Source organism: Polyergus mexicanus, unplaced genomic scaffold (assembly GCF_030449975.1).
Source record: "Polyergus mexicanus isolate NDT 795.1 unplaced genomic scaffold, iyPolMexi1.0 SCAF_4, whole genome shotgun sequence".
NCBI lineage: Eukaryota > Metazoa > Arthropoda > Insecta > Hymenoptera > Formicidae > Polyergus > Polyergus mexicanus.
Window position 1 is genome coordinate 6,620,062 of NW_027223324.1, and position 20,881 is coordinate 6,640,942.

At 30.9% G+C, this 20,881-nt stretch overlaps 1 protein-coding gene across 2 annotated transcripts; it reads right to left on the reverse strand.

Moving 5' to 3' along the window:
- Positions 1-19: 19 nt before the first annotated feature.
- LOC138932183 (probable cytochrome P450 6a20) lies at positions 20-19,982 on the reverse strand. 2 transcript variants are annotated; one of them, XM_070293763.1, is made up of 8 exons: positions 19,897-19,982; positions 12,483-12,672; positions 10,395-10,764; positions 5,855-6,192; positions 3,973-4,203; positions 3,599-3,850; positions 833-1,063; positions 20-736 (listed from the first exon to the last, which is right to left on the reverse strand). In XM_070293763.1, the coding sequence occupies exons 2-7, from the start codon at positions 12,649-12,651 to the stop codon at positions 900-902; spliced, it is 1,524 nt and encodes a 507-aa protein (XP_070149864.1). In that variant the 5' UTR covers positions 12,652-12,672; positions 19,897-19,982; the 3' UTR covers positions 20-736; positions 833-899. The 2 variants fall into 2 exon arrangements, with proteins under 2 accessions (XP_070149864.1, XP_070149865.1); XM_070293764.1 differs by lacking the exon at positions 19,897-19,982 and adding an exon at positions 14,148-14,166.
- Positions 19,983-20,881: the final 899 nt, after the last annotated feature.

Consider the following 20,881-nt stretch of genomic DNA (forward strand, 5'->3'; position numbering starts at 1 on the left):
CTGTATCAGTTGTTCAAAATATCAGTCAATTAAACGCTACTTTATTTCATCGCGAATAAATTTTATGCAATCCGATCAGATGTGTATAGACACCCACATATGTGTGTCTTGTATCGTGTGTGTACTTAATATATAGCTAGTGTGTAATGTATTATAAAATATAACATACACATGTGAAAAAACAACACATTTTCGAAAATTGTCTAATTAAAAAAGATAATTCAAATATGATCAATTTATCGCAGCTTATTTATAAAACAATTAGATGAATGAACAATTAAGTATATTAACAAGTTCAAAAAAGTATATTTTTAATTAATTATCATTAATAATATGTTTCAAATATACAGGGTTGGAAAATTACTTTATAAAAGTAACTCGTTACCGTCACTCAAAAAATAACGAGTCATTACTTTTTTTATGTATAAACTTTACATACAATTTTTTTAATACAAAATCAAATAAACACTAAAAATTTTTAAACATTGTCGTATAAAGTAGAAAGAAACAAGATACCAAAATGAGGTTTCAGTAATTTTCATGTAATACTGCATTCCAACATCCTTATCAATATGCTCCTTTTAAAAATTATATCGAGTAAATTCGAAAAAGTAACGATAAAAATAACTGTTAAATTCGTTATCCATTATCGAAAAATGTAACAAAGTTACTTTTTCCATTACAAAGAAAATTTGTAACGCCGTTACCATTACAAGTAACGCGTTACTTCCCAACTCTGCAAATGTACAATATTGAATTGCAATTTGATATAATAGTAAAGCATATATGTATAAACAACAAAAATAAACTATAATACAAAAAACAGGCTTACACTTTGATTCAGCAATATTTTTTGGACGGATCAAACAGAAATTTCACTTCAACTCAAAAATGTTATTTTATCGCGGCTCGATGATAAGATGGACACCGCCTTTGACTGTAAGTACAATGGGCGCTTCATCAAAAGTAAGCGGAATCGGAGTTCGAGGATGAAGTTTAAACTTGTACTTTGACAAAAGACTTACGAGTCCAATTTTTGTTTGCATGTAGCCAAATCTAGTACCTAAGAATTAATGATGTTGAGACATTGGCAGCGACGAAATAGCTTATAATCTAGGATTTTTAAATTGTATCACAGATATTTTGGTACAATCTAATAAAAAGATTACTGATTCGTACACGAATATTATAAATGCATATAAAACTATACATAAGATCAATATGTTATTTTAATTAAATATCTCTCATAAATGTATTTGCGAAAGATTATATCACAATGCAGACTTGAAAGTAATATACACATGTATATGGCATTTCGAATAAAATGTGTTATTGCATTAAAATAAATATGACACACTAAAATATTTTAATAGAACAATTGATAGATTCAATAAAAAATATTAAAATAATCAAATCAAATATTGAAAAAAGACCATTTTTAAATATTTTTTATTATCGCAAGAAATATCTACTATAAATATATAAAAAAAACATTTAATACAATTGTAAATTTTTGAAAATATAAATATTAAAATATCCAATCGCATTGCTAATTTATATCTCAAATTACCATAAAAAGTTTATATAAAAAAATTGTACATTTAAAAGATTGATAATGATTACAAGTACACAAATAGGCTTAAGAGGATGTCGAACTGTGCTTTTTTACTGACAGAATGCAAATATTAGTTATTATGCAAAATCTTTTTGTTGATTATAGATATCAACAAATCATTTTCCATAATTAAAGTATACATAATAACGGAGTGCGGAGTTTACGATTTCATATGAAAAGTGAAAAAAAATATATAGACGGAGTCGCAATCTTACATGACAAGGACAGACATAACCATACTATCTTTGTCTCTTTCATGTGTGTGAGAGTAATATACATGTAAGCACTAACATTATTGCAATATCTTTTTTCTCTCGATCATACGCTCTGTCCCTTTCTAATCACTCGTTCGCTATGTACTACGTATCGCTTAGCTTCATGCTCCTCGCATATTCACTTACGCATTCACTCGCGCTTCTCTCTCTCTTTCTCTCTCTCTCTCTCTCTCTCTCTCTCTCTCTTTCTGCTCGTTTATTATTGTATTCTTTTATTCTCATTATTATATTCTTTTATTTGTTCAACTTTTATTCTTTCTATTTTCGTCTCCCTACATGAAAATAAATAAATAAATTTATTTATTTCGTCTCCCTACATGAAAATAAATAAATTTATTTATTTACCTAACTTAGAAAGATAAAGTGTTTGGAAGTGTAGCAAGAGCCCTCGATTCGAAATCCCGCAAAATAATATCCACAATAATAGGAGAAAGAGAGGAGCCCATGGGTGTGCCAAAAGTCTGTTTGTAAATTTTCCCGTTGAAAGTGAAAACTGTGGAGTTCACAACCAGTGTATTGGAGAGATTTATTTCTATTACAAAAAATAACGATTTACGTTTGGCTTACATTTGTCTTGACAATTTAAAGCGTTTCATAAAGATACAAAAAGACTTATTGCCTCAATCATATCATAATAACGTAGTATATAAAATTGATTGCAAAAACTGCAATGCTTCTTATGTTGGCCAAACGAAGAGATTGTTAGAGACCCGTATAAAGAAACATCGAAATCATATAAACAAAGCTCGTTTCCAGAATTCTGTGATATCGGAGCATCGAATCAATGAAAATCATGATTTTGATTGAGACAATATACTTGGGTTTTGGACAATGAGCCTTGTTATACGAGAAGACTTATTTCCAAAATGTTATTTATAAAAAGACAGAAATCAGGTTTAAACTTGCAAAGCGACACTGAATTACTGGACCCCTCATAGTTGCCGATCATTGACAAGCTCGGTAAGATTTAAAGTTTACCGCCTTTAATCTTAATTTTATGCCTGTTGTTTGCCTCATTGATCTTTGTTTTCGTTTGTGTTTGTCTCCCGTGCCTACTTAACAGTTAGAGTTTGACTGCGGAGCGTCACTGTCATACAAGGTCCGTACATGATTCTGGCGTCTGGCGTGGGCTTTCCTTAGATGAGTCGCTTTTGGCTAATGAAGATAGTTATACAGGTTTGTTTTTCATTATCCCACCACTGTTTAAATTTTCAGGCGTTTGTCTGACTTAAAAAATTTCTTTCCGCAAGTTCTTAGGAAAACTTTATATGGTGGATAATGAATTAACTCACGGACCGTACCTTTGGAGGGCTCTCAAACAGTTTTGATCATTTTTGCCTTTTTTGACTTTTTAATTTTTTGTATCTCCGTTTTTACTTGCTGACTGCTAATTTTAAAACGGTTTTGACCGTATTTTATTGTTTATTTTTACCATTGAAGAAAGTCCAGTGGACAGAAACGTTTGAATTTTATTGGAGTTATATTGTTACTATTCGCGTTGCGAGTTTATATATTTGTGATTGCGCTTTATCCGCTATTTTAATTAAAACCTGCACCTTTTATTTTATGTTTATAAGTTTATATTTATTTGATGTTTATGTGCTCCTTAAGCCTATTTGTGTACTTGTTTTGATTTCATAGGAGCTTCGTCATTATATTGATAATGATTATTAATAATAATATGTAAATTAAATAAGATTATTCTTACCAATACAAACTCGTGGTCCTTCCCCAAATGGCAAATAAGCATAAGGATGTCTAGCTGCTATCTTATCCGCGTTGAATCGTTCAGGATCAAATTTATCTGGATGCGGATATATCGACGGATCCCGATGCAATCCGAATACCGGTATAGTAATTAACGTCCCTTCTGTCACATGAATATTTGTTGTTGAAAGATCTAATTCCTTGGTGCAGACGCGATTTAAGACAGGTACAGGCGGATATTTTCTCATAGTCTCTGCAATATGTAAAAAAATTATTTTTTCTAAAATATTACAGTTATTATCAAATATTATATATATATATATATATATATATATATATATATATATATGCATAAAACTTATATATTGTACTTGCCATTTACTACTTTATGAAGATATATCATTTCATTCACAGCATTATAAGTTAGTCCCCCATGCTGTTTTAACATTTCGTCAATTTCCTGACGAATTTTATCCTGTATACCATGATGTTGAGCTAATTCGTATAGACAATATGTCGCCGTTGTCGAGGAAGTTTCAAAGCCAGCCAAGAAGAAAACATAAGCTTGTGCAGCTGCTTCCAACATGGTAAGTTTATTCACAGTTGCTAAGTTTAAATAAGATATTATTATTTCAGAGTAATCTTAGGCAGAAATACTTAAGAAGAAAATTCTAAAGCTGTTTTTATATAATGTACATATAGGGGAAAGCTGGGTAAAACCGGGTAGGCGGGTCAAACCGGGCACCTCTGTTTTTTTTGTAATAAGTGCTGCTATTTATGGCTAACATGTGTTATTATTTATAGATTGGCGCCATCATTATTTTAAAATAAACAGTGCATACGATATTTCTTTTTTAGTGGAAGTTCAAAGTTTTCAGCCCCAAAAAGATCGATATCGAGGGAAGAATCGAGTCGTCGTACACCTTTTCTATATAGAGCATCTGTTTCGGTAAATGCAGCATTGCATTTTGTGCATATTAGAGAATATATCATATTAGTTTTGATCAGCACTTTGTACACCGGACTATACAACCGTCGTATTTGTTATTTTCCTTGTGCTGGGGCAAAACCGAGTACTTACACATCTCATGTAATGAAAAGAGGAAGAACTGTTATCCTGACTTTGTCTCTCTACAAAAAAACAATTAGAAACGAAAACTAACAGTCAGAAAAAGAAACCACTAAAAAAAAGATTTTTGAGACCCCTAAAGTTAAAAAGTTAAATAAGGAAGTTCTGCAGTAATGTCGAACAAGAGGATATCTTTATTTGTGATTTTTGTCAATAGAATACATCTTTATATGCTATTTTGATTAAAATAAATCTAGATTTTGTAATTACACGATTTTTTGCATATTTTTAAATGAATACCCAGTTTGACCCTATCAGTAGGACAAAACCGGGTACTTTGACTTCTCCACAAAATCTTGTTTTTCTTAGTAACCAAAAATTTTTTTTTCAGCAACTAGCCTTATTTTCTCATAGTTTAAAGTTTACTAAAGATTACTAACGGTCGGCAAAATTTTTTTAACTCGCAGATTTTTTTTAGGAAGACAAATCCAAAAAAGTACCCGGTTTTACCCTGCTTTCCCCTATAATCAGTATCTTTATAAATAAATCTACGCACGTATATATTAAATATATTCGTATATGTGTGTTATGTATGCATATATAGGGTGTTACTTAAAGATCGTCCATACAGTACATAGCACTATTCCTTACTAAAAAATTAGTCGGAAAGTTTTGAATCATTTTTTTCTATAAGACTTAATAAATGAGTAATTATTGAGTAAAGTCAAACCAATCACCGTCGATTTTTAACCGGGTGCACGTCAGTGAGCCTGGTAGGTGTGTGCTTTAGAGAAAAAAATGATTCAGAACTGTTCGACTCATTTTTTGATAAGGAATAACGCTATGTATCTAGTGGGCGGTCTTTAAGTGACATCCAACTCAGTAAACACAAAATAAAAGTAACTTAACATCAATATTATAATTTCTCACACAACTTCTCATATAACTACTGCAATGTAACATACCTTGTACATAACAGTTATATTGTTGAGTGGGAAATTATAATATTGATGTTATGTTACTTTTATTTTGTGTTTACTGGGAATACACATATATATTTGTATGCATATTATCATTTTTATAACTATGTAACTCTGTTTCTAAAGGCGTAAAGAAAATAGTTGTGTGGGAAGGTGTGTATAAGAGTAAAAGCAGTTAATTTTAAATCAACATTAAATACTTATTTACAAGATATATCGTTAACATCTTTCTCATCGTCAGCTTCGACATAGCCCTTCTCCATGAGTTGTATGAGGAGATTCATAAAATCATGCCTGACAACATTATGAGTTTGTCTATATTCCACGTTATCTCGAAACATTTTCATAAAGAATTTAGTGACACCCCGATCCGTGAAGGGAATGGAAAAGAAATCCATAACTTGGGGTGCAAACATTAACAGAGCGTTCCAAAAGGGCCTCTCCTCAAAGATTTTTTTCCCCCAATATCGAAATTCGTTATTTGGCTCCTCTATGCAGTTAGATTTAATTCCAAAAGCCGTTGACATAATAATATCCGTCGAATATCTAATATTTTTAATATTATTTTAATTAATCTTTCTTAATTAAACATGTATCAAAGTTACATGTTTAGTTGAAATTAAATGAAGGATATAATTATGTGCACCATATGTAAGATATGTATGTATACAGTGTTCATTTGAAAACTTTCCACCCTATTTATTTTGTAATTGACTAATTTTTGCGAAAAATGTTTCATACAAAAGTTTTATGACTTCAAGAGGAACATAAGATAGTGCCATTGGTTTGACCTTGGATAGTCGTTTGAAGATCATGTGAAGGTCACCTTCAATTTCTTAAGTGAAAAACCCCCATTTTTCATTACATATTCTTGTAACTTATCTCAAGAGCTTTTCAAAACACTATATTAAAATTCTTTCCTATATTAAGCATTTTCCAAGTTATGAGGCTTGAAAAATACAGTACCGCCAGTATTAGTATTATCTGAAAGTGATTTTTACGTGACCTTAACAATGCTTTAAAGCTTCACTAACATTGCTGCTTAATACACCATTTAAGATGTTACAATTTTTATTTAAAACATTTTTCCTAAATTTCGAAAATAAGCATTTTTGAAGGTGACCTTCACATGATCTTCAAACGACTATCCAAGATTGAATCAATGGCACCATTTTATGCTCCCCTCGAAGTCATAAAACTTTTTTATGTGAAACATTTTTCGCAAAAATTAGTCGATCACAAAATAAACAGGGTGAAAAATGTTCAAATAAACACCCTGTATATAATGCACATTTTCTTTTCCGAAATTTTATTTGTCAATAACTCTTTTTATTTCCAAATTGTTCCAGTTATTGTTCAATTAATCGAAAACTATAGATGTCTCAACAGTTTTATTCAGCAAAAATTGATTCTAAATCTAAATCAATCGCAAAATTTGTAATAAAAATAACATTTATCCTATAGGTTTGTTCTTTATAGCTGAATTTTCTGCACTAGTGTATACATATACACTAGTGACACCAAAACGTTCTTTATTGCAATGCAACACAGTACAAACCCGTGCTTTATTGCAGTGCAATGAAATTTAATGTAACAGTTTATTCATTGCACTAACAAGGGAACCTCGCAAACCCGAAAGTTCTGATTTTTATGACACTTTATAAACATGTAGAGAAAGTCAATAGATAAATTTAGAAATTTTCAGATGCCGTCCAAAAACGGTTCTAAAGGGTTAAAACATCCCTTATATGTAGAGCTTTTACTTTTCTCGATATATCTCAAAAACTATTCCAGATATTAAAAAATGTTTTATACAAAAGTTTCATGGTAAAAATAACTCTATTTAACTATATTAATACAAATTTCAAAAAAAAAATTTTAAAAAGAATTTTTCAAAATTCTTTAAAAAAAAATAATTATTTAAAATTTTTATTAATGTGGTTAAATAGGGCTGCTTTTATCATAAACCTTTGTATAAAACATTTTTTGATATCTCAAATAGTTTTTGAGATATATTGAGAAAAGTAAAAAGCCGTTCCACATATGAGAGGTGCTTTCACCCTTTAGAACCGTTTTTGGGCAGCAACTGAAAATTTCTGAATTTATCTATTGACCCTCTTTAACTTCTTATAAGTTAGCGGAATAAAATGAGCAGAATCAATTCTAATTAATATTTTTATTTATTGCTCATTTGTTGCTAAAAGTTGCCAAAAAAAAATTTGTTGCTCCTTTTTAAAAAAAATGATGTTCCGCTAAAAAAAGATTAAGTTAGCAGGACAATATATGTATAGCAACAAAATTGTACATAACAATAATATAAGAATTTGTTGCTCTCGAAATATATAAGTTTCAAATTCGTTGCTTGCAAAATAAGTATAAATAATGTCAGAAAATCACACAGCGTGCAAGTTACAAGAGTAAACTATCAGAAAAAAATTTGTTGCTTACTTAAATTTGGTACTGATATATTGTCTGAATTTGTTGCTCTCAAAGTATGCAAGTTCCTAATTTGTTGCTTGCAAAATAAGTATAAATAATGCCGGAAAGCCGCATACCATGCAAACTTACAAAAATAAACTAACAGAAAATAATTTGTTGCTTGCTTAAATTTGATACTGATATATTGTCTGAATTTGTTGCTCTTGAAATATACAAATTCCAAATTTGTTGTTTGTAAAATAAGTATAAATAAGTTTGCACGCTGTGTGGTTTTCCAGCATATAATTATTTTGCAAGAAACAAATTCGGAACTTGCATATTTCGAGAGCAACAAATTCAGACAATACGTCAGTATCAAATTTAAGCGAGCAACAAATGTTTTTTTTTATGGTTTACTCTTGTAAGTTTGCACGCTGTGCGGCTTTCCGGCATTATTTATATTTATTTTGCAAGCAACCAACTCGGAACTTGCATATTTTGAGAGCAACAAATTCAGATAATATATCAGTATCAAATTTAAGCGAGCAACAAATTTCTTTTTGATGAAGATTTACTGTTGTAAGTTTGCACGCTGTGCGGCTTTTCGCCATTATTTATATTTATTTTGCAAGCAACGAATTTGAAACTTGTATATTTCGAAAGCAACAAATTAGCAACAAATTCTTATATTATTGTTATGTACAATTTTGTTGCTATATATATATTGTCCCGCTAACTTATACCCGTATTCATAGTTCTTCCTTATTTTAAGGACGGAGGAAGCCTCCATGAAGGATTCCTTGAATCTGCAAGGCCACCTTGTTTCATAGATGGACCTCGAATCTCCCTTTCAGAAGGAAGGAATATTTTAGGGATTTTTAGTGACCGACTGGAGCCAGCACAGTTTTATGCTGCCTGCAACTAATTTCATATAATACATATGAAAACTTTTTCGTATCTTCAAAAAATTCCACGGGATTTTCCCAATCGCGAATGTATCTTTTCGGAATCCGATTCTCTGGATTTTCGTCTTCAAATCCATCGTCAGAATCATTTAAAAATTCATTGTCCATTATCCCCTTTTCCTTTATAGTTTGAGAACGCGACAACAAATAACCACAAAACCACTAATGTAACGAAACTAACTTTTGGAGGTTATATTTGGTTATATTCTGCGTATCGTCTGTTAAAAAGGTCGCATCACTCCTCAAGGAAGCTCGTGACCTTCCTTGAGATAAGGGAGCCAATAAGATTCCTTGTTCGGTCAAGGAAAGTTTATGAAACGTGGAACGAGGAATCCTTATTCCTCAAGGACGGACTATGAATACGGGTATTAATCTTCCTTTAGCGGAACATCTTTTTTTTTTTTAAACTTATAGAGCAACAAATTTTTTTCTTTAGCAACTTTTTAGCAACAAATGAGCAACAAATAAAAATATTAATTAGAATTGATTCTCGTTTTGTTCCGCTAACTTATAAGACGTCCCTCTTTATATGTCTGTAAAATTTTATCAAAATTAGAATTTTCGTGTTTATGAGGTTTCTTTGTGAGTCTTGAGGAAGAACAAGTCATGCAAGAACCGGATAAGTTGATAGCAGTGGAGATTTAATTTTATAAATAGTAATAAAAAGTAACTATAACTTATTATAAATGTTAAAGTAATCTATTAAATATTAAAATAAGCTATTTAATATTAAAGTAATTAGCAATTCTCTTAAAATTAAATTATAAATACTGAAATTGTACTTTAATCTGAATTTGAGAAAATCAAGTAATAGGTTAACCTGTATCAAATTTGAAGAAAATTCTGTATCTTTGTAAAAGCTAATTTTGTATATAAAAGTTTTTTCATGCTGTTATGTAACATAAAATTATATTTATTGTTAATAATAAATTATAATAATTAAAATAATAATAATAATAATACTATTATGTCATTGATATTAATAATATTATATTATTATTATTATTATTATTATTATTTTATTATTATATTATTATTAATATTATATTATTTATATAATTAATATTATATTATATGATATTTTCTAATAATTTGTTTAATATTATGTGGTGCGCCATGTGGATCACTGCATTGAATGGCACTAAAACGTTCTTTATACTTGTTTACACTAGCTTGTCCTCGCTTGCACTAATTCTGTTCAACTCAGTGCAGCTATAAAGAACAAACCTTCGAACAAGCTACTTATGTTTTTGCTGTATATTTGTAATTTTAATTTGCATTTCTTTCCAAATTACGGGGCACTTACCTATTATCCAAAAATTTTTCTTTAAATGATGCTCACTTTTACTTATAAAAATGGCTTACCTTGCAAATATATCTTTTATCTCAATGCAATCTCTCATCTGAGCTTTGCTCTCTAAATTTTTCGCAAACTCTTCGCCGCATTCCTTCAGAATCATGAACATCTGCTTTATTTTTCCTGAAGTAAAAGTGGGTGTCAACTTTACACGTAAATTTCGCCATTTTTTCCCAGGCAATAAAAACAAATGGCCAGACAGTGGATCAATCTTCTCATTACAAAACATCCCACGATCATGGAAACTCCCGAATTCTTTGGCCAAAACTATTCGAATAAGATCGAGATCGGCGATTACCAGATTTGGCTTGAAAAATGTATACATCCCAAATACACGATGATCCTTATATTTCATATAAGCATCACGGAAGAGTTCACCTATTGACAAATCTCATATTCAATTCAGCAACTTTTCAAGTAGAGATACAATAATATAGCAAAAATAATATAGCAAAATAAACTATTCATTGTATATGTGTGCGTGTATGCGTGGGTGCATGCGTGCGTGCGCGCGCGCATAAAAACTATAGATGTAGGAAGTATAAACTGCGCATATTATGGCTCCATTCTGATATTGACTGCCAGTACTGAAAATCTATAGTTTACATCACGTACGCGCGTATACTATAATAGATTTTCAATACTGACAGTGAATATCGGAACGCAATTCTTAAGTTATCTCTTAGCAATTCGTGCACTAAAATTAGAAAAAGAATACATGAGTACATTCAGCGCACAAAATAGTTGCGGATTTATGCGCTGAAAGGCTTATGATCTGAAGCGCTTCCACAACACGTTATGGCAGCGGACGCTATTTTTTCTAGCAAAAATTTTTATGTTACATCGATGCAACTGTTGTGAATTGTCATATATTGTCTGCGTTATTTTGGTTAAAATAAAACACGTGTCGATCAGATGTCGAGTAATATCGCACTGCAAAACGTTCAGCGGAAAAAAGCGCTGGGTGAGGAAGCGATCCCGCAACTGTTGTGTGCGCGTGCGTTGAATGCGGCCAATGTCTCGGAAGTATATTTATTTCTTTTTAATTAGAGATAAATATTCCCATAGTAACCGTAGTCTTATGTTTGATATATATTGTGTTTTACGTTTACTAATTAATTTCTTATTTCAAATATAATTTGAACTTTTCTAATTTTGATCAGGTTTTTATATTAATAAAGAATATCACACTCTCTTTTCGTATGTACAAGGTGTTAAAAAAAGATTCAGGACTTTAAAAGCAGATAGTATTCACGAAATGAAGGAAAAAAGTCCTAATAAACATGGGTCGAAAAATTAATATTGTCGGAGTTATAAACAATTCTTCAACGACGGATTACTTTGCCATTTCTTCGGCCAAAAAAAGAAATTGTTCTTGCAAAAAAAGAAAAAAAAGTTCTTTAAATTGCAAAGTTTACAGAAGGTTTTCTACATTTTGCTATTATTTCTATACACGTTTCACATCTTTGTACCATAAAATTTGAACAAATTCCCGGCTTTGTTCTAACTATTTGACAGGTATTTTGTACTCTCTGATGTAATTTGTCATAATGTTTGTTTTCATACCACACAAGAATACCAAAAGCGAATGAGTCATTTATAATCCCTAAAAACTTACCTTTTAAAAAAAGGTAAAAAAGGCGCCAAGTACACTCATCAGTTGTGAAAAATTGTTATATATAGTTATAAAATAGTGTTACTTTAAGTTAATCGGCACAAAATAGTGTTATTTTTAATTATTGAAAATAAAAACTTATAAAAATATTTTAATAAAAAAAGTTGTACAAATATATCCTACAAAAATAATGATATAAAAAATTGCGCCAAATAAAAATAAAAAATTATAAAAAATATTTTAACCGAGAACAATCATAAATTAGGAAATATATCAATTACAATTATTTTCTTTTATGAAAATGTTAAAAACCATATTATTTTGTGATATTTTAATTCTTTTTATAATCCAGAGATTTATTTATTTGATTTTTCAAAGAGTATAAACTTAAGATTTTTAAATTCTAACAATTATTTACTATTATTGTACAGCCAAAATATTTTTAAATGCATTATTATTAGTTTTATGTAAAGATACTCACCTATTGACACTTTTCCAGTCACATAAGCTGTCAAATTACCAGCTGGCACTGTAGGCTCGACATAAAAAACACCCTTTTTGCGCCAATAATTGAGCAATACATATTTATAATATATGTATACAACACTCAGAGTAATAATGAAAACCCCAAATAATTCCGCGAGTAACATCACGAGTTGATATACTCTTATCTAAAATATAACAATAAATAATTTCAGTGTTGAAAACCAAATTTACAAAAATGTTACACATTCAATTTTAAACTTTTTGTATGCATGTAACATTTGTACCATTTAAAACACCATCAAATGATAACATTGAATTTAAAAAAGCAAAAAATCGTATATGATAAGATCATGAAAATAAGAAAAATAAAGTATTGACATGTAAAAATTTATCAAAATGGCGCAAAAGACCACAATTTTCGACAGCATTTATATGCATAATTCTTTTTCTGAATACACATATGTAGTTGTCTTTCTATTATATCTACAAAACATCTGTCTCTTTCTCTCTCTCTCACCGTCTCACTTCCCTTTCTCTCCCCCTCGCTCCCCCTTTCCCTCACCCTCTCTCTCTATTTCTTTCTCTCTCTTCTCCTCTCCCTCTTTTTTTTAACAGATTTACAATTGAAAGTGAAGCAAATATGAAGAAGATATCGGCAGTGGCCGGGAGCACCACGGACAGACTAGAATCTACAGGGTCTATAGGTTCGTTTACGAGTGGAAATAGAATATCAGAAGTGAATGGATCATCGACTATTGACGTAAAAATAGATCGGCTGATAAAAATTGTAAAAGAAATAAAAGATGAAACGGCATGTAAGAAGAAAATTTAAATGATGGTCGAGGAAATAGTTCGAGAAGAATTGGGAAATGTTAAGCAGGAACTGCTAGAAGAGTTGAGAAGCATAATACAGAGAAGTATGTGGATCAACAGGAGAAATACAAAGGAGCTATAATGAAGCAGCTAAAGAGAAAAAGAAAGAGAATGTTATAATTATCAAACCCAACATTCAACAAGAGAATAAAGTTACAAAAAAATTGATAAAAGAAAAGGTAGATATCAAAAACATGGCGATGCGAATAACGAAGGTAAAAAAAGGAAGCGAGGTAACAGTGATCATGGGTTATAAAACTGGAGAAGAAATGACAAAGTTGAAAGTCACAGTGCAGGATAAACTGGGAGAAAATTTCAAAGTTACGGAATCACCGCAGATGAAGCCTAAAATAAAAATTATCAATATCAGCGAAGAAGAAATAAGATTGAATGATGATGACTTAATAACTACAAGCAAGAAGCAAAATAGAGTTGATGCAATAAATGATGGATTTTAAATACGAATAGTGAAGAGAATAGTTAAAGAAAGGAGAAATGATAACAATCAACTTAGAAGAAAAAAAAGAAGAAGGTTTGATAATAATTGAAGTAGATGAAAAAATGCATGAATTGACGTTAAAAAAAGAGAAACTAAATGTGAAAATGTCCTATATTCAATCACATTAATGTTAAAAGATGTTTTAAATACTAGGGATACTATCGTATTGCAAAAAATTGTACGCGAGATGAAATATGCCACAAATGTGCAGGAAATCATAAAGCGATTGAATGTATGGCGACAAAGAAAAAATGTGTAAATTGTATATTTAAAATTTGAACATACAACCTGAAGATAAGTGATGAACACGACGCCCTTAGCCCGGAATGTCCAACATTTAAAAGGGCGATACAAGAGGAGAAGAGGAGAGCCGGCTGGGAGGATGCGAAATAGCAACTACAGAAAAAAGCGGAAATAATATTGTATACAAACGCGCAAAGTTTGATGGCGCATTAAGATGAAATACAGCATCAGATTATGAAGAAAATAAATCCGGCATTTATAGCGTTATCAGAGAACAGATTGACTGCTGAAATTAAAGACAGTGAAGTGAACGTACCAGCTTATAGTATAATTAGATGTGATGCTGAAAATAGAAATACAGAAGGGTTTGTTTTATATATAAGGGATGATGTTAAATATGAAATAGTATTAATAAAAAAATTAGAATCAAATTGTTGGTGTGCTGCAATTGAGGCGAAAGAAAAATTGTATAGAGGAATAATAATGGTAATATATCATTCACCAGCATCGCATGGTGATTTCGTGAGATTTCTGGAGCATATAATAGAAGAGTTAGTAATACGGGAAGAATGTATGGTAATAGGAGACTTCAATATAGATATGACGTTAGATTCGTTTTATACGAAGAAGTTACAAACGACAATGTTGAGCTTAGGCATAAAACAATATGTAAATAAACCGACGAGAATTACGAAAGATAGTAAGACAATTATTGATTTAATTTTCGCTAATAATAAAATAGAAGTGCAAATAATACATAAACCTAAAATAACGGACCATGCGTGGCTAAAAGTTGAACTGAATGCGAATAAAATTGATAATAAATACAAAGAACTTAATGTTAGAAATTATAGGGAGTTTAATATAGATGAATTTATTAAATTAATGGAAAATAAATGGAAAAAAAGAAAAACCAAGATATTGGAGTTCGGTGTAAGAGCGAAGAAATTTGTTGATAGTATAATAAATGTATTGGACGCTACTGCAAGGTAGGAAAAATTTTAGAAGTCCGAAAGTATGGGAAGAGAAAAAGTGGTTTTTGGATAAAATAAGAGAAGTAGTAGCTAAAAGGAATGAAGCATATAGGAAGGCATTGTATGCTGACACGGAACAAAATTGGTTGCAATTTAAAATTGAAAGAAATACAGTAGTTAAATTAATTAGGGCAAAGAAGAATGAATATTATAAAAATATGATAGATCTTAATAAAGAAAATCCTACATCTATGTGGAAAACACTAAAAGAAATAATTAGACGCGAACCAGGAGGTAAGAGGGAAGTAGAGGATATGGATTTTGAAATATTAGACAAACACGAAGGATGCAATATAGCAGATAAATTTAATTTACATTATATACAAAATATTAATAGTATAGTGAAATCTATAAATGGGAGTAAGCCTGAGAGTGCGTGTAAAAGAATTATTTATGTTATTGAAAACGAGAGAATTATGGAAAATTTTGAGATGATTAGTATAGAGCATTTACAGGAAATTATTATGGGACTACCGAAAAAGAAAGATACAAAGGAGGAAATAATTAGCGATATATTAAAGGCAATATTTTGCGTAATAAAAGAGGAATCTGTTGATATAATAAATAACTCTTTGAAGGAAGGTTGCTGCCCAAAGGTTGAGAAACGTCTACGATAATGCAAACCGCTTCTGGAATAAAATATTTTTTAAATTTAAACCAACCAGCACACAAATAAAAATCGCCTCTGGGACAAAATGTTATTTTTTTAATAAGCAGAGCGCACATACAAACCGTTTTTGGTGGGAAATATTTCTTTCGACAACCAGTTCACGAATTGATCGCTTCTGGGATACATTCTTCAACCAAAACATATATGTAAAATGTTTTTGGTGAGAAATATTTCTTTTGACAACCAGTTCATGAATTGATCGCTTCTGGGATACATTCTTCAACCAAAGCGTACATGTAAAACGTTTTTGGTGGGAAATATTTCTATCGACAACCAGTTCACGAATTGATCGCTTCTGGGAAATATTCTTCAACCAAAGCGCACATGCAAAACGCATTTGGTGGAAAATATTTCTTTCAAGAACTACAATAGCTCACGAATTGATCGCCTCTGGCTAATTACTGTGACACAACTACTATTGCAAAATAAATATAATCAATTTTCAGTGAAATATACAAATAAGCAAAAGATTAATTATATTTTAATAAATTTGAAGTTACTATTACATATACACACATGTAGATAATATATAACACACATAGTATGCTCGGATAAAAAAGAGATGGACAGAGAAGAATGGACAAAGAGAGAAAAAAGATATGAGTGTAAATAAATAAATAAATAAATTTATTTATTTTCATGTAGGGAGACGAGAATAGAAAGAATAAAAGTTGAGCAAATAAAAAAATATAATAATGGGAATAAATGAATAAAAGAATATAATGATGAACTAGCTGAGAGAGAGAGAGAGAGAGAGAGAGAGAGAGAGAGAGAGAGAGAGAGAGAGAGAGAGAGAGAGAATATGGCGAGTGAACGCGTAAGTGAATATGTGAGAAGCATGAAAGCATGTAAGCGATATGTAATAGATAGCGAGCGAGCGATTAGAAAGAGACAGAGCGTATGATCAAGAGAGAAAAAATACTGCAATAATGTCAGTGTGTACATGTATATTACTCTCATACACATGAAAGAAACAAAGATGGTACAATTATGTTTGTCCTTGTCATATAACATTGCAGCTCCGTCTATCGCGACATCACGCAACTAATCTACTGCTCTGTTTTACTCTTGAGCCTCGATTTCGCACACACACATATGCACCAAAATTTTATTTTGCAAAATCTTTTTTATAAAGCTTCTAAACTTACTTCTCTAAGTTCACTTATACTCTTTGCTGAAATGCCGAGTGCGGAGTTTACTGATTAGGCACGTGTAGATTACAAATTTGTTATATTAAGTAAATGTTGACGCAGAAGCAGATAACAAAACTGTAATTTTCTCATTTTTTTTTCACTTTTCATATGAAATCGTGAACTCCGCACTCCGTTATTATGTATACTTTAATTATGGAAAAGGATTTGTTGATATCTATAATCAACAAAAAGATTTTGCAAAATAACTGATATTCGCATTCTGTCGGTAATCCGGCATCCTTTTAATATGTTACCAATATTTGAAAAAGTGTTAGAATTAGTAGTTAAAAAGTAAATTGAAATGTATTTGGAAGATAATTGTATTATAGAGAGAGAGAGAGAGAGAGAGAGAGAGAGAGAGAGAGAGAGAGAGAGAGAGAGAGAGAGAGAGAGAGAGAGCATCAATCGGGCTTTAAAAAACAGTATTCGTGTGAAACAGCGATTCAAACAGTCATTGATGAATGGGCATTGATAGTTAGTGAGGTAAAAATGATAGGGATAATTTTCATGGATCTGTTATAGCTCGAACAGGCTATACACGAATTATTAAATATATTATTCTAAATACATATTATTTTATATGATTGCTCAACGTGTAACGCGAATACAGATCACGTTACGAGCGTTGACCGAACAAAGCGCTGACAACGCGAGCCACGCGCTAAGCCCGAGCGACCGTGCAATCATTTCATTGCGAAAACGCGGAAATCAGGGCGAGCGGAAGAAGGACATTGCGAAAATGCAACGTAGAGTCCTACTTAAAAGCGAAATAAAAAGGAATAAAGAAATTGCGAAAGTGCAAGCAAAGAAATCCTACTTAGAACTTCTTAGCTTGCATCCGGATATTGCCAAAATCAAGCGACACGACACACAGCCTTGTCGCTAAACGACCCCCTCCCGGGTAGCCAAAGGGAGTTAATAAAAAGGCCCACCGCTAACGAACGGCGGGCAGTCTTTACGATTAATATTACGCGGACAATCTTGATCATTAATTAATAGTAGTCACAATAACTACCAAACAGGCAATCTTTATTCCTTTACGCGAGCAATATCTCTAACAACCGCGACTGTCAAAACGAGTATCAATAATTATTATAATATTGAATAGCCACGCAGTCGGCAGAAATATACACGAAGAAGCGAGAGGCGAGTCTCGAGACCGAAACTCGACTCTAGACACGCGCACTTCAAGATATCCGTTATCGCGATACGCGACGCGAGTGAAAGTGCGGGAACATTGTAATCAAGCCAAGTCACAAATAAAATAGATATTAATATATTTATTTAACTGCAAAGGTGTCATTTCTAATCAAATAAAGACAGTGAAGTTCTCGGGCGGAGCCCGAATTTCTAAATTCCTTCCGGCAAACGATCCCAACTACCGTGCCTCTCCGAAGGCACAACAGATCGTAAGCGAGCCTTTGAAACAATAAATAGAGGAAGCTTATTAGAGAAATTATATTAATTGGAATTAGAGGAATGGTTATAGAATGGTTAAGATCATATTTAAAGGATAGAACACAGCAGGTTCAATTTAATAATAAATGATTTAAATTAATGGCCATAGAATATGGAGTACCACAAGGATCTGTATTAGGAGCTTTGTTATTTATAGTATATATAAATGATATAATCAAAATCTGTCCAGAAGGATATAGTACAAAAATGTTTGCAGATGATACGTTAATATATGTAACTGGAAAAAATAGCGCGGAATTAGAGATCAAAATGAATATGGCATTTATTATAATAGAAGAGTGAATAAATATAAATAAGTTAAAAATGAATGCAGGGAAAACGAAATATATAATAGTCAGAAATATAAGAAAAGAACTACGAGGTAATATTATATTAAAATTGGATGGAACTGTGATAGAACATGTAAAAAAAATGAAATATCTAGCCATAATTATTGATAGTTTGCAATTTAAGGATCACTGTGATTATATGCTAAAGAAAATAGGGAAAAAAGAGCTTTTTGAATAGAATAGGTAATTACATATCGGCATACACTAGATGTATTGAACAATATAAGTCAATTATAGTGCCTCATTTTGAATATTGTGCGACGATGTTAATTGATATGGGAGAAACACAGATGAGTATATTGCAAAAGGCATAATCGGGCCTCATATGGGGATCATATTACAATATGATAAATATACCAAAGTGGAGCGTATGCTGCAAGCGCTGCAGCTTATGTCCATAAAACAGGGGCTATACTATAATGTATATTTTTATTTTTAAGATTTTAAGGAGCATGTTACAAGATCAATTAAGAAATAGATTAGAAATAGTGGGAAATGAGAGTAAAAGACAAACATGACAAGCTGGGGATATTGCAATAAAATATCGCAGAACAAGGAGTGCGCAAAAGAGTATGTTTTACGAAGGAGTATAAATGTATAACGCCTTGCCAGCTAAAATAAAGCGGAATGAAAGAATTGTGCGAATGTTAAAGGAGTATATTGTAATTAATGTAAACTAAATTTCTTTCTCTCTCTTTCTTTCTCTCTCTCTTTTTCTTTTTTTCTCTGTTAAACTATTTCAAGAATAAACTTTTTATTTTTTCTCGCAAATTTAATAAGTACTGCATTTTCTATTGCACATATATGTAAAAAATACATTGTATTTAATTTGAAGTCAGCTTTATTTACTTTAATAAATTTTTTAAAATATTATTTGAGTTTGTTTAAGATAATCAAAGCGTTAAAACTTGAAAATTTACAATAATTAATATACTCTGTTTTATATACTTTTTCTAATGGAAATAAACCAAACTTATATATAATCTATTATAAAAATGTGCAGTTTGTCTGAGATTCTATTCTAACTCAATGTTTCTTATGCAGTGATATATGTTAGATGATGTTACAATAATCCGTAATCGATATTACCTTTACTAAAAAGAAGCGTTTATCAATAATAATCTTTTTCCACCGTATGTATGACAATCGGTATTGTAGGACATATGTTAAGCATGTGCTGCTTATATCAATGTTTTCAAGAATACTGGAAGATATTGCATCGTGAATCACTATCTTATATATGAAATGAACGCTTGCAATGGTTGTTTAATTACAAAGTATAACAAGTTATATGTTCATGTTGTCGTTGCATGTGACGGAAATAAAAAGAGATAAGTACATACAATTTCTATATTTTGTTATATAAGTTAATAAAAGATGTGATGGTGACTTGACCATTTTTTTATGTTTTGCTTCTTATTACTAGTTTTGATCGAGAATCTTAGAAATAGATTAATTACACGCGTGTAAGAGTGTAGACGCTTGCGAATATAATATGCGTATATATAATCATGTTATTCTATTATTCTCTATCACAATTGTATTCTTTACTTATTTTGAATTAATAAATTTATAAACAGATTATTAAAAGCTAGATGTAATTACATATTATTGAGAAACATTTTTTTTCTCTATGTATATACATTTTTTATGCATTATATGTTTAGAATATACAATAATTTTTATAAATATATTATTTTTTTAAACGAAATGGGGAAAAGGCTAAGGAACCAGCACAGAAAATCAAGTGCGAATTTAGTTTATTAAGATATAAAATCTAGCGAACGTTTCGATCCATTTTTGGATCCTCTTTAGCGCAAAAAGAATATATACAAAGATATACACCCGTTACAATTGTTTACAAATCAATTAATGCAATTAACGCTATAAAGTTGTGCGGTACAAATGCAGAGCATGTCGAAGTCACGTTTAAAATTAAACTATACATGTCATCTGTAGGCTGTGTTCTTCAATGTTCGTAGTAAAGAAGTAAATACGGCAGCATAAAGCCTCCGTCAGTAAAGACAACCATTTCTTTAACGTATGCCATGGCAGAGAACATGCATATCTGAAT